Below are 13,812 nucleotides of genomic sequence, written 5' to 3' on the forward strand. Positions count from 1 at the left end.
TAGGACCACCTCAACCCATTCAAACACAATATGTCGACATATAAACAATCAGGATCAATTAGGCACATAATACAGGCAAACAACAATCATACAACTCACTACTACCTACTAATCTTCTCACAACGTACAGTCCCACTACCAGCTAACCCCCATAGAATGTGTAACCATAAGTAATCGGAGGTGAGCTAGCCACCCGAACAGATGGTCCTACTCTAGAGCCAAAACCAAACGAGGAACAAGCAAGATATCCTAGACCAAGATTTCTCAGGCTATCCTACATGACATCGACGGTCCTTAAGGACACTTCATAGATGATAACCAACAAGCACAAATAACATACACTTCTACAGTTTATTACCACAAAGCAACATACACAATACGAGGAGACAGATCTAACTGATCACTACAACATAGCAACATACTCGATACCAGAACACGGATCTAATAGATCATAACAATATTCAATCACAAGATGAACCAGGATAACAATCCAAAGGGCCATCCTTGGTGCCTTAGACCCTTGAGCACAGTAAGGAATACTAACCTCGATATGTGCGTAGATAACCACTGTAGCAATGAAGGGCTCTACAAGCTTCAACTCACTTCTAAATACCTAAAGGATGACACTTGAATCAATACCCGATCACAGGTTATAGTCACTTGCAACAATGACCACCTCACATGAAATGACGATTAGGGCTTAATTTAAAAGGACGATTAGGACTTAGTCACTCTCGGTTGAAATAATAATCTGGTCAACAACCCAATTACGCGTCCGATACTCCGATTATTGCCCAAAATAGAGTTCCTCGATTCTAGGGTTTTCACATAAAAGGATAACTAAGGTTATTGTTTCTAAATTAGCCCATTAATGACTTAATCCATTAAGTCCAGTATTGCGTCGAGTTAATTGTGGAGAATTATTAAGTATTATTTTAGGTTTAATTAATAGTTTTAACACAGGTCCCGACCAACTCCAAAATTAGGGTTCTCTTGATATTAGGGTTTTCTAAACCCCAATTAAAGTTTCCAATCTCTTAATGTTGAATGATTATGTAAGGGTTGTTTTGTTGTAATTAGTCGAAGCTTACTTTGTACTCTCCGTATGATTTGTAATGTATTTTACTAGGGCTCTTTTGTTCGAAGCTTAAGTGTTAACGTCTTAGTATATTTTTTGTACGCTTTGTGTATCCTATAAATAGGATCATTTACTAGAGTTAGAAAACGTGAATAACATTGTCTATTTTTCTCTGTAAACACTTAAAGCGTAATAGAGCTGAAGCGAAATCTTATTTACATCTTGCATTCAATTACTCATTCATTCTTCAATATCAACTTTGATTAATTTCATACTCGGTTCATTGATTCATCAATTGGTATCAGAGTGGGTGTTCTTGATGGGATCAAGAATTGATCCTTGATGACTATATATCTTGATTTGGTGATTTTTTTTGTTCATTGATCTTCTTGATTTACTATGGAATGTAGAAAGTAAATCAAAGTAAGAGTCTCAGATGGCATCAATTAACCAATGAACACGGGTTATTCTTGATGGATTTTGGAAAGCGGCCTCTAAATTTACGTACAATGAGAAAGATGGTACCAGATCTTGAAGAAGATATGAGCTATGATCAATAGTAAGCTTAAATTGGGGATTTTTTTAGTGCTGATTTCTCTTTTGCCTGCTATTGCTTCTATTTCACCTTCATAAGTTCACCTTTGTAGCTGAATTCATCATTCATCAAAGCAAAAAACAATACGACGAAGTGGCCCACAAATAGTGTAACCTGTTTTGCTAGGAAAATGAATGCAACCCGTACTTACCTAATGATTATAATTACATAACAAAAAAAATATATGGGGACATGCAATGAAGCTATGAAAAAACTACCAGCACCTTCAAAGAAAAACCATGTAATTGTACTGGCCCATTTATAAAAATAAAAAAAAAAAAAAAAAAATTTAAAAAAAGTTAAAAACTCTTTAAAATGATTATCGGCAATGATTTTGTTAAGTAAGTATACAACCAATTTCTAAATATATTTTTATCAATTCAAACCAATTAATTTCTAAGAAGACAATTTAGTAATTTTTTTCTCTTATTGCTTTAATTTTATTTAAATATTGAGGATTGGTTCAAGATTGCTTCATTGTCTTGGATTTACTTTGGATTTGCTGGTTTATATGTATACAACTTTTCTTGAAGTAATGATTTTTTTGTATGTATGTTACTGTATAATTCATACCATTGGTAGTTTTTTGTTTGCTGTTTTTTTTTTTGTATGGGTTTAACCACACCATTTTGATTGATTTTTATTTTGAGGCAAAGAAGTCGTTTTTCATTAGTAGACACACCGTTTTCGACAAAGTTGGGTCTTTTTTTTGGTCCTGTCTCATGGTTTTTACGCACTTCTTTCTTTATTGAGTTGATGCGTAACTTAAAACCATCCACCAACATGCTACGTCTCTTCACATGGTTTTTGTTAATTATATTATAATCACATTATTTAGTTTATTTTAATTAATTATATTAAAATATTATGAAAATAGGACTTTTCTTATAAAACAATATGTGAAGGTTTTTTTTTTGGTCTCTAATCCACTGGTTGCTACGAGGTTATTTTTATGTTTTGTATTTTTTGTAACTTTATATTTAATTATAAATAACAATGATATCATCCAATTTTTTGGATCAGTCCGACCGTTTGAATCATCGAACTGGTGAGACAGCCGGTCCGATTTTCAAAACATTGGTTACGGTGGATTTAATTGTAAAACTAAACATTTTATGATTATTGTTTGTGTGATAATTGTGTAAACTAAAAATTTATATCATACAAAAATGAAAAAAAAAAATCACCATTCACATAAATTAAGCTTTTTTGAGCTGTATTATGACTAAATTGATGGTTATCTAATAAGATATGTAATTGTTGCTTGGAATTTGGATATTTCTTTTTAATAAACATTCTTACCTTATAATATAAAATGTAATCTGAGAAAATACATAGAAAGATAACATCTTAACTACCGAATCTGTATGAAATATACTCTAATGAGAGGAGTTCCGTATTAAATCTAATGTATGCCAATTAATTAATGCAATCAAAAAGACAATTATTCTAGCATATAACGAAATCCTACTTTCATAGAAAGTCTAAACTGAAATACCTAAATTTAGAGTTCATGTTCTTTGTGTATGGATCTATTAGTTCAGTTTAACCAATTTTTGTAAACAACCCACAAGCTAAAGCATGTAAGTAACAAGTGTATATGGATGGACCATCTTTTGACATCAATTCCACGGATAACCTACATTGACAATTCTCCTATAACATTGTTTATTAAAAACAAATACAACATTAATTAACTAGATTTAAAATATAAAGTTTTCAGGTTGCCTTAGTTGAGTACACAGCTGGAGAACGGCCACCCATGGTGTTGGTGGCGGTTCTATTGATATTGAGGACATAAAAACTCCTGTCAAATACAAGTGAAGCATGATTTAATTACAAGACTATCTATGTTCAACCCTTTGCAGATTTGCAAAGAACACCATCACCTTCACATAAACCAAATCTTTGAAGCTATCATAAAAATGAAAAAAAGCATGTCTCCGATGATGATTGAGAAGTAGAGCACCACATACAATCCAAAATCCAGTAACAAAACCAGTGCCCCCACCAATATAGAACCACCCCCAAAGTTCATCCATATCTTCCCCACCATCCTCACTCTCACCAATGACATGTGGTACTTCTGATTCATCATCTCCTTGACAGTTTTTGGTAAGGGGAGGTCCACATAGTCTCGGGTTTCCATAGTATCTTGAAGCTTCAATAGACAACAGTTGAGTGTTGGATGGAATTCTCCCTGACAAGCTATTATATGACACGTCTAGATGATTCAAAAAATTCATACTAGACATGCTTGATGACATGTCTCCAGACAAGTTGTTTCTAGATAAATCCAAAGTTTCAAGTTGTTTCATTTGACCAATTGTTTCAGGAATCTCTCCAAGTAGACTATTCTTCGACAAGTTGAGTGCATGAAGTCCATAGAGCTTGGTAACTTCATATGGAATTGGCCCTGTTAAGTTGTTGCTTGACAAGTCAATGCTCTTCAACAATCCCAGAGTACTGATGAGTTCACGTTCGTATCCTTTCCACTCAATCATTGCATGGTCAAAATACTTATCATCACGTTCACCATAGTGATAACCTCCAGAATAAAACAATTTAAGTGTATAGGAATGCACATTATGTGTAGGTAGAAATCCTTCTTGAACCATGCTTGTAAGATTATCCAAACACGAAGGGATTGTTCCATGGAGATTGTTCACTGACAAATCTAGAATTCGAATACCTTCAAGTTGACATAGCTGTAAAGGGATGGTCCCAAAGAAGTTGTTTGATCTTAGGATAAGAACATACAACTTCAGTAAGTTCTCCCCAATCCAAAGAGGCACATTACCAGAAAACTTGTTGGCCGCCAAATTTAATGAGTTTAAGCTCGTGTAACTCTTTAAAGGCAATTGTTCTTGTATAGATCCAATGACTCAGGTTTAATCAAAGATCCCGCTGATGTTGTTGGAAGAGAGATTCAGATACGTTAATTGAGAAGGCCACATGTCCCAAAACCCTAGAGGAATTATGTCTGAAATTCTATTATTGGAAATATCAAGTTATGAAAGATTTTTCAGAGTTTGAATCCATCTGAGGAAGTGAGGCCCTAGATTGCAAAATTTCATACCAAGAATGGAAAGATTTTTAAATCTTAAGGTCTCATTAGAGAGTGTCCCTATCAATCGGTTATGTCCAACAAGCAACCCTTGTAATGTAAGCGATGTGCATCCAGACAAGTTGTTGAGAAAATCAGGAAATTTGACAACAGCAAAGTTGTTATAGAAATACAAACGTTCCAAATTACAAGGTTACCTAGATATTTGGGTATCCCATCTAATATGTTCCCAGAGAGATCAAGAATGCGGAGCTTATTTCTTGTTAATCGGAACAACCAATGATACATGGATGTGGTCAGATTGTTGTTGCTGAGAATAAGGGATTCAATAGATGAAGAAGAAGAGTTGAGAAATGAAGAAGAATATGGATACACGACATGTGAGACCTCACATCCATCTAAACTTAAAGAGATTAGTTTCTGGAGACGCAAAATCACATCTATCGAATAATTTTGTTTGGCTAGAGAAATCTCATCCATTTCAAGTGCCTCTAAATGAGAAAGATGAGATAACCACTCTAGGTTCCAAACTCTAGACTTTCTAAGGGATCCAAGATTAAGCACTTGCAAGTTTGTGAGGTTTCCAAACTCTAGAGGGATGATACCACAATGAGAGTTATCCGAAAGGTCAAGGTGCCTTAATTTTCTCAAGGAACCAATGGACCTGGGAATGGTTCCATTCAAATGATTCGAACCAAGGTGAAGGTACCTTAAACGAGTCATGGAACCAATGAACATGGGAATAATTCCATGAAAAGAATTAGAGAAGACATCAAGATGAGTCAGGTAGCTTAAGTTAAGCAAAGAATTGCTTATCTCACCTTCAAGGCCACCAGAACTAATATTTAGCTCAATGACACGACCAGTTTGGTTGTTGCACGTGACTCCACTCCAGTTACAACAATCTTCTTCTTCTTCAGATCTCCATGTAGAGAGAGTTTCATCAGGGTCTTGGAGGCGAGCTTTGAAATCAAGAAGAGCACGTCTCTCCTTATCGGAACACTTGTTCCTAACATCATTATCATCTCCTCCTCCCACTGCTACCAATTGGTTGGAAGTTATAGTCTCAAGGCATAGCAAGAGAAGTGAGAAAATGATAAAAACACAGGGATTCATTATGTTAATGCAAATCTTGGTGATGTTTTTTTAATATTTTTTTGGTAGTGATTCATATTCAAATGGCCCCTCATGGGGATTTATATAGTCTCAATTGTGAAGACAAAAGATTCAAATCAACAACCTCAAACAGGTGGCCTATTCAAATCAACAACCTCAATTGTGATACGCAATTTCTATGAAAAAGTAAAGACAAATTAAAGATGAATTGAAATGGATTGCCCCAATTTAGACATTTAAAGACTTACAAGTCTTGGAAATTTGTATTTATGAATTATATCTTTTCCCATCTTGAGATAGTTTCGATCCACTAGTTATATGAAACGAGTCCCTAAAAACAAACCGATGAAATCAAATATAGTAGATATAAATGAGAACAGTGAGATGATTGGGTCCAAGAATTTAATGATTATGACATGAACTTATCTCACTTCAATTAATTAAATCGTAAACTTGTTAGAAACAAGCCAAGTTGGTACATTTCAACTTTGATCCATGGTCTCCTACATTGTTAAAAATAATTATTTATTTATTTATTTAATTATTTATTTATTTATTTTGTAAAAAGTGCTACACTAGTAGTGATTCTAAAACAAGACGGTAACAAACTTGCAAATTGCAATATATATTTTTTGAAAAATAATTGAATGAATTATTTTTATTAATCAGTCTAGATTAAAATGTTTGGGATTAGTTACAAAATTAAAGAATAGACGACCACACTTTTAGACTTCCCTAGCATTGGTACTATGTAAAACAAATTAATTTTTTCTTTTCACACACAAAACAATATAAAATAGCGAACACCACAAGTACACCGTTAATTCTTATATAAAAATGAAGGGATATTTTAGAAACATGCAACCATAAAAGATGTTTAGTCATATCATTGTTAAAGATGTTTAGTCATATCATTGTCCTTGCAGAATATGAAGATCCCAGAATGTATTTGGTAGAAAAGAATGACGTGTTGACTACTAATGTAAAAAGAATAAAATGATGATTCAATAAATAAGAACAACAAGACTTTTAATGGCTTGTGTAGCTGAGTGAGAAGAAAGGCTCTAGAGAGACTAACCTGATCTGATCTCAATATTGGATTCGATCTTAAAATGTAAGAGGAGCGCTGAGAAAAACAGCTAGATTAGATTCATTCTCTTATAGCTAAGTAAACATGATCATGAGATCTATAATCGTTATAAATTGGAATATACAACAACAAATTAAATTAAGAGCCTCAAATAGCATCAATTGACCAATTAGCATAAGTTATTCTTCAAGAATTTTGGAAGGCGGGCTCTAATTCTACGTAAAACATAAAATTTGAGAAAGATAATATCGGATTTTGGAACCAGAGACTTGCTATCAATATTATCAACAATACCCTTGAATTTGGGGCTTTTAATGTTGATTCCTCTTTGACTGCTTCTGCTTCTGTTTCACAGTCATCGGCGCCTCTACACTGTAGTAGAAATTCAGTGTTATTCGTGGCAGAGCCTCCTGGTCCCATGAAAAGCAAGCTGTACATATACTAGTATAACATTATTCGTGGAAAAAAATACATTGTGAATATCTATTTTCACTTTTCATTTTAATTAAAAAAATATTTTGTTTAAATCTTGAGGGTTTGTTGCATGATTATCAAATTTAGTGGTTTATATGTATACGTCATTTCTTGAAGTAATGTATTTTTGATTGCTTTTGTAATTGAGTAAATACCAAATGTTTAGGATTTCTTGTAAAGAAGTTACTGTAAAAAATTCATACCTTGATAGTTTTTGTTGAGAAATTAAATATTCTTCTATATGTTTTTCTATCTACCCTCTTACTCATGTTAAATGTTGACAAATATATTTAAATATTATTAATTTTATTAAATATAACATATGTCATCATTTAAGATGAATCCGATGATGAGTAGAAAGATAATATAGTAAGATATTTAATTTCTCTTTGTATGTTAATTTTCTTTTATGGGTTTAACCATGGGGTTTTGTCATAAAAGCCTCTAAGTTTTGCACATATTGACAGTTTTACCTTAAATTGAATTTTATGTTCATTAATGTCTTAATTTTGCACATTTTTTCCATTTTGAGTTTTTAGATGCTAAACTGGTAACATGTAGACCTAGGCGTGCCACATCGTTGTTGACTTTGTATTTTCAGCTGAGTGAGCGCTGACAAAGTGAACTGTATATATACAAAAATGAAATAAATACACATTGTTACTTAGTAATATGTACAAATACATAAATATGTATTTTAAACAATATAAACCATATGAATAACTATTTTAATATTAATATGTACACAATATATTTTATAAAAAATAAGTATGTATACCTATAAATACAAATAAATACGTTTTTAATGCATAACGACGTTTTAAACGTATGCATATGCTTTCAAATGTATAAATATGTTTTTAATTTTACAAAAACATTTTTTTTTATAAATACCAGTAAAATCTATTTATATATTTAAAAATATATTCATATGTTTCAAGACCTACACTGCAAGAAAAACAATTATTAGCGGCGACAAAAATCACCGCTAAATATAAGATAGTCGTCGGTAAATGTAATAGCGGCGACAAGTCGACGCTAATAATTCATTGTAGCTGCCCCGTCGATATTGATCAAAATATCGTCGCTAAAGCTAATTGTCGCCACTAATAATGAAGTCGTCGGTGATAATTGTTATCGCCGCTAATAGGTTGTTACCAGTAATAATCGTGTGTCCCCGGTAATAGTGTTGTCGGTAATAGTCATTTTTTTTTTAATTCAGCTTTTTTCAGGTGCAGAAAAACCAATACGTAACGACATTAATCGCCAAAAACACAAAAATATTACTTGCAGAAAAAAAATACATAACAACATCCAATTAAGTATCAAAGTGTTAATTTCAAACAAATACCAAAACAAACAACAAAAGTGTTATAAATTTATGTCATATCAAGTCTAACAAAACACAAAGTAATTTGACGAACCACCATCTTCACTCCCCTCGTTTCCTCCTTGATCATCACTTGGTGGTTTCCCTGAATAAACAAAAACTATCAAAGTACATTGCTATTTTTTGCATTTGAATACAAGAAATACCAAAAATATATTAATACTTCTTTCACTTGGGACATAAACACAATTACCAAATCAACATGCATTTATAGATGCCAAAAGTACATTTTTATTTTTAGACCAGGGACAAAAAACCAAGGTACATTGCTATTCCTTGCACTTGGAACATTGACACAATGACAAATACAATTAATAAATCAACATGCATTTATTGATCATTATGTAGATATATGAGACTTTGAAATTAAATAGTCTTATTTTACAAGAAATGGTAGCTTACTTTCTACTAATTTTGTGCTAAAAAACCTTAAATACAAGAAATACCAAAATACATTGCTATTTCTTTTCTTTGGGACAAAAACACGATTACAAACACAATTACCAAATCAACATACACTTATTGATACCAAAGTACATTGGTATTTCTTGCACTTAGGAAAAAAAAGCCAATTACAAAAGCTTTTAGCAAACAATCTCCAGAAATTTCTAAGCTAGAAGACATAAATACTTATGGAAATTAAAACTAATCTTAGTTCAAAAAGGATAACCCTAATCTAGGAGATAATTCCTAAAGGTTATATTCAATCTAGAGATAATAATCAACTAGATCATAATCTAACTATTTTAGAAAAATTAAATGAATTCTTTTTATTAACCATCTATATTAAACATTTAAACATTTTAATTACATCTTTATTAACTATAAAATTAAATCATGTTATGAACGTTGCAGAATATGAACAATCAGAATGTATTTGGTAGAAAAGAATGTAGTGTTGACCAATAATGTAAAAAGAATGCAATGGTGATTCAACAATGTAATGATAAGAAACATGGTACCAGATCTTGGAGAAGATATGAGCTATGATCAATAGTAAGCTTGAATTGGGGATTTTTAAGTGCTGATTTCTCTTTTGCCTGCTACTGCTTCTGTTTCACCTTCAACGTTCACTCTCACCGGTGCCTTGTAGCTTGAAATTCATCAAACCAAAAAACAGTAAGACAAATTGGCCCACAAACAGTGTAGCCTGTTTTGCTAGGCAAATGCGTTAGGGCCCATTAAATGCAAGCCCCATACTGAATGATTACATTACATAACAACAAAAAATATGGGAACATGCAAAGAATAAACTACCACCGCCTACAAAGAAAAACCAACGTAATTGTACCGGCCCATATGGGCAATGATTTTGTCAAGTAAGTCTACTTCCACTTTCTAAATATTTTTTTATCAGTTCAAACCAATTAATTTCGATGACAGTTTGTAATATATTTTTTTTGGTTAATGCTTTTATTTTATGTAAATATTGAGGATTGGGTCATGATTGCTTGATTATCTTGGATTTACTGGTTTATATGTATACAACTTTTCTTGAAGTAGTATTTTTTTGTATGTATGTTACTTTACGAATCATACGATTGTAGTTTTTTGTTTGCGTGTTTTTCTTCTATGGGTTTAACCACTCCAATTTGATTGATTTTCCTTTTGAGGTAGACAAGTCGTTTTACGATCACAACGCCCAAGACCGAAACAAATATCATATGCACATTAATAGACCAAGACCGGTCTCGATAAGGTTCAGTTTTTTTTTAGACAGGTTTTGGTTTTTTTGGTCTGGGAATACGGTTTTTGTGCACTTCTTTCTTTGTTGAGTCAATGTGGGACACACAACTATCCACCAAAATGAATGCTACACATGCCCTTTGATCTCTTTTAACATGCTTTTTTATAATTATATTAATCACATTATATTATTTAGACATATGTAAAGAGGACTCTTCTTATAAAACAATATGTGAACAATATGTGAAGCTTTTTTTTTTTTTTTTTGTGAAACTTCCATCCACTGGCTGTAAGGAGGTTATTTTTATATTTTGTACTATTTTTATAATTTTATATTTAGTTATAAATAATAATGATGTCATGTGGGTTTTTGGACCGGTCCTGTTTGACCATCGAACTAAGATGACCAATCCATTTTTTAAAACATTGACTATGATGGATTAAATTGTAAAATCAACCATTTTAAGATTATTGTTTTTGTGATTATTTTGTAAATTAAAAACTTGTATCATATAAAAATGAATAATAATAATAATAATAACATTTTGGGTATAATAACTAGAATGATGGCTATCTAATCAGATATGTAATTGTTACTTGGAATTTGGATATATTTTCTTAATAAACATTCTTACCTTATAACATAAAGTTTAATTTGAGAAAATACATAGAAAGACATCTTAACCTCATAATCTGTATGATATATACTCTAATTAAAGGAGCTCCGTATTAAACCTAATGTATGACAATTAAATTCAATCAAAAAGACATAATTATTCTAGTATATAACCAAATCCTGCTTTCATAGAAAGTCTAAACTGAAAATCCCAAATTTAGAGTTCATGTTCTTTGTTTATCGATCTATTAGTCCAGTTTAGCCAATCTTGTGTAAATTACCCACAAATTAAAGCATGTGAGTAACAAGTGTATATGGATGGACCATATTTTAGTATCACTTCCACAGATAACCTACATTGAGATTTGTCCTATAAAATTGTGTACTAAAAACAAATACAACATTAATTAACTAGATTTAAAATACAATGTTTTTGCAGGTTGCCTTAGTTGAGCACAAAGCTAGAAAATGGCAACCCATGGTGTCGGTGGCAATTTTATTGATACTGGGGACATAAAAACACCAGTCAAATACAAGTGAAGCATGATTTAATTACCAGACTATCTATGTTCTTCAACCCTTTGCAGTTTTGCAAAGAACACCATCACTTTCACATAAACCAAATCTTTGCATCTATCATAAAAATGAAAAAAAGCATGTCTCCCACGACGGTTGAGAAGTAAAGCACCATATGCAATCCAGAATCCGGTAACAAAACCAGTGCCTCCACCAATAAAAAACCACCCCCAAACTTCATCTGTGTCTTCCCCACCATCCTCCCTCTCACCAATGACATGTGGTACTTCTGACTCATCATCTTCATGACATTTTTTGGTAAGGGGACGTCCACATAGTCTCGGGTTTCCAATGTATCTTGAAGGATCAATAGACTGCAATTGAGTGCTGGATGGAATTCTCCCTGACAAGTTATTATATGACACGTCAAGATGATTTAAAAAATGCATACTTGACATGCTTAATGGCATCTCTCCAGACAAGTTGTTGCTAGATAAATCCAATGTTTCAAGTTGTTTCAATTGACCAATTTTTTCTGGAATCTCTCCAAGCAGACCATTGTTTGACAAGTTGAGTGTATGCAGTCCATAGAGATTGGTAACTTCAGATGGAATTTGTCCTGTTAGGTTGTTGCTTGACAAGTCAATGCTCTTTAACAATCTCAGAGTACTGGTGAGTTCGCGTTCATATCCTTTCCACTCCATCATTGCATGGTCAACATACTTATTAAGAAGTACTAAATAAATACCAGCTACTGAGGAAAACCATTCAATTGAATAGGAATGCACATTATGTGTTGCTAATGAACCTTCTTGAACCATGTTTGTAAGATTATCCAAACACGAGGGGATGGGTCCATGTAGATTGTTCAGTGACAAATCCAGAATTTGAAGATTAGCTAACTGACATAACTGTAAAGGGATGGTTCCAAAGAACGAGTTTGACCTTAGGTTAAGGACATACAACCTAGATAAGTTTTCCCCAATCCAAACAGGCACGTTACCAGAAAACTTGTTGGCCTCCAAATTCAAAAAACTTAACCTTGTGCAATTCTTTAGAGACAAAGGCAATTGTCCAGAGAAGCTGTTCTTGTATAAATACAACACCTCGAGTTGTATCAAAGATCCAACAGAGGTAGGAAGCATTCCAGATAGATTGTTGTGTTCTAGATTAAGAATTTTTAGTTCTTTGAAATGCCACAAACAGTCTGGAAGTTGTCCGCTTAGAAAATTATGAGAGAGGTCAAGAACAACTAAAAACCCCTGGTCAATTTGGCATAAGAAGGAGATTCCACCAGAGAATTTGTTTCTAGAAAGATCTAGTAATGCCACAGTGGAAGAGACGTTTGTTATTGGACCATAAAATCTGTTGGAACTCAAATCTATCCTAGAATTGTTGCCAAAATTTGATGATAAATCTGGTGCTTTCCCGCTGATGTTGTTGGAAGAGAGATTGAGATATGTTAATTTAGAAGGCCACATGTCCCAAAACCCTAGAGGAATTGTGTCTGAAATTCTATTATTGGCAATATCAAGATACGAAAGATTTTTCAGAGTTTGAATCCATCTGGGGAAGTGAGGCCCTAGATTGCAAGAGCTCATATCAAGACTGGCAAGATTTTTCAATGATAGGGTCTCATTGGAGAGTGTCCCTATAAATCGGTTACGTGGAGCAAACAACTCTTGTAATGTAAGCGATGTGCATCCAGACGACAAGTTGTTGAGAAAATCAGGAAAATTGACAACAGCAGAGTTGTTAGCAAAGCTCAAATATTCCAAACTACAGAGGTTACCAAGATATTTGGGTATCCCATCTAACATGTTGCCAGAGAGATCAAGAATATGAAGGCTATTGCTGGTTAATGAGAACATCCAATGATACATGGAAGAGGTGAGATTGTTGTTTCTGAGATTTAGGAAATATAAAGATGAAGAAGAGTTGAGAAATGAAGAAGAATATGGATACATGACCTGTGACAGCTCACATCCCCCTAAGCTTAAAAAGATAGTTTCCGGAGACTCACAATCACATCCACCCAATAATTTTGTTTTGCTAAAGAAAGCCCATCCATTTCAAGTGCCTCTAAATGAGAAAGATGAGATAACCACTCTAGGTTTCCAGCTCTACACTTTCCAAGGGATCCAAGATTAAGCACTTGCAAGTTTTTGAGGTTTCCAAACTCTG

General features: G+C 33.0%; 2 protein-coding genes across 2 annotated transcripts; both read right to left on the bottom strand.

The window, feature by feature from the left end:
- Positions 1 to 3,517: 3,517 nt before the first annotated feature.
- LOC145059893 (uncharacterized) lies at positions 3,518 to 5,856 on the bottom strand. Its single transcript, XM_079007656.1, has 2 exons — positions 4,938 to 5,856; positions 3,518 to 4,350 (listed from the first exon to the last, which is right to left on the bottom strand). Exons 1-2 carry the CDS (start codon positions 5,854 to 5,856, stop codon positions 3,518 to 3,520), a joined length of 1,752 nt encoding a protein of 583 aa, XP_078863782.1.
- Positions 5,857 to 11,672: 5,816 nt separating this feature from the next.
- Positions 11,673 to 13,595, bottom strand: LOC145059894 (receptor-like protein EIX2). The gene has a single exon (XM_079007657.1). The coding sequence runs from the start codon at positions 13,593 to 13,595 to the stop codon at positions 11,673 to 11,675; it is 1,923 nt and encodes a 640-aa protein (XP_078863783.1).
- Positions 13,596 to 13,812: the final 217 nt, after the last annotated feature.

The sequence above is a fragment of the Lactuca serriola genome, chromosome 6 (assembly GCF_051521515.1).
Source record: "Lactuca serriola cultivar US96UC23 chromosome 6, Lser_US96UC23_V15, whole genome shotgun sequence".
NCBI lineage: Eukaryota > Viridiplantae > Streptophyta > Magnoliopsida > Asterales > Asteraceae > Lactuca > Lactuca serriola.

Coding starts and splice junctions, on each gene's coding strand:
- LOC145059893 (XM_079007656.1), bottom strand. CDS start 5,856: ATGAATCCCTGTGTTTTTATCATTTTCTCACTTCTCTTGCTATGCCTT. Junction 4,351..4,937: donor TGGGATACCCAAATATCTAG/GTAACCTTGTAA, acceptor TTCGAATTCTAG/ATTTGTCAGTGAACAATCTC.
- LOC145059894 (XM_079007657.1), bottom strand. CDS start 13,595: ATGTATCCATATTCTTCTTCATTTCTCAACTCTTCTTCATCTTTATAT.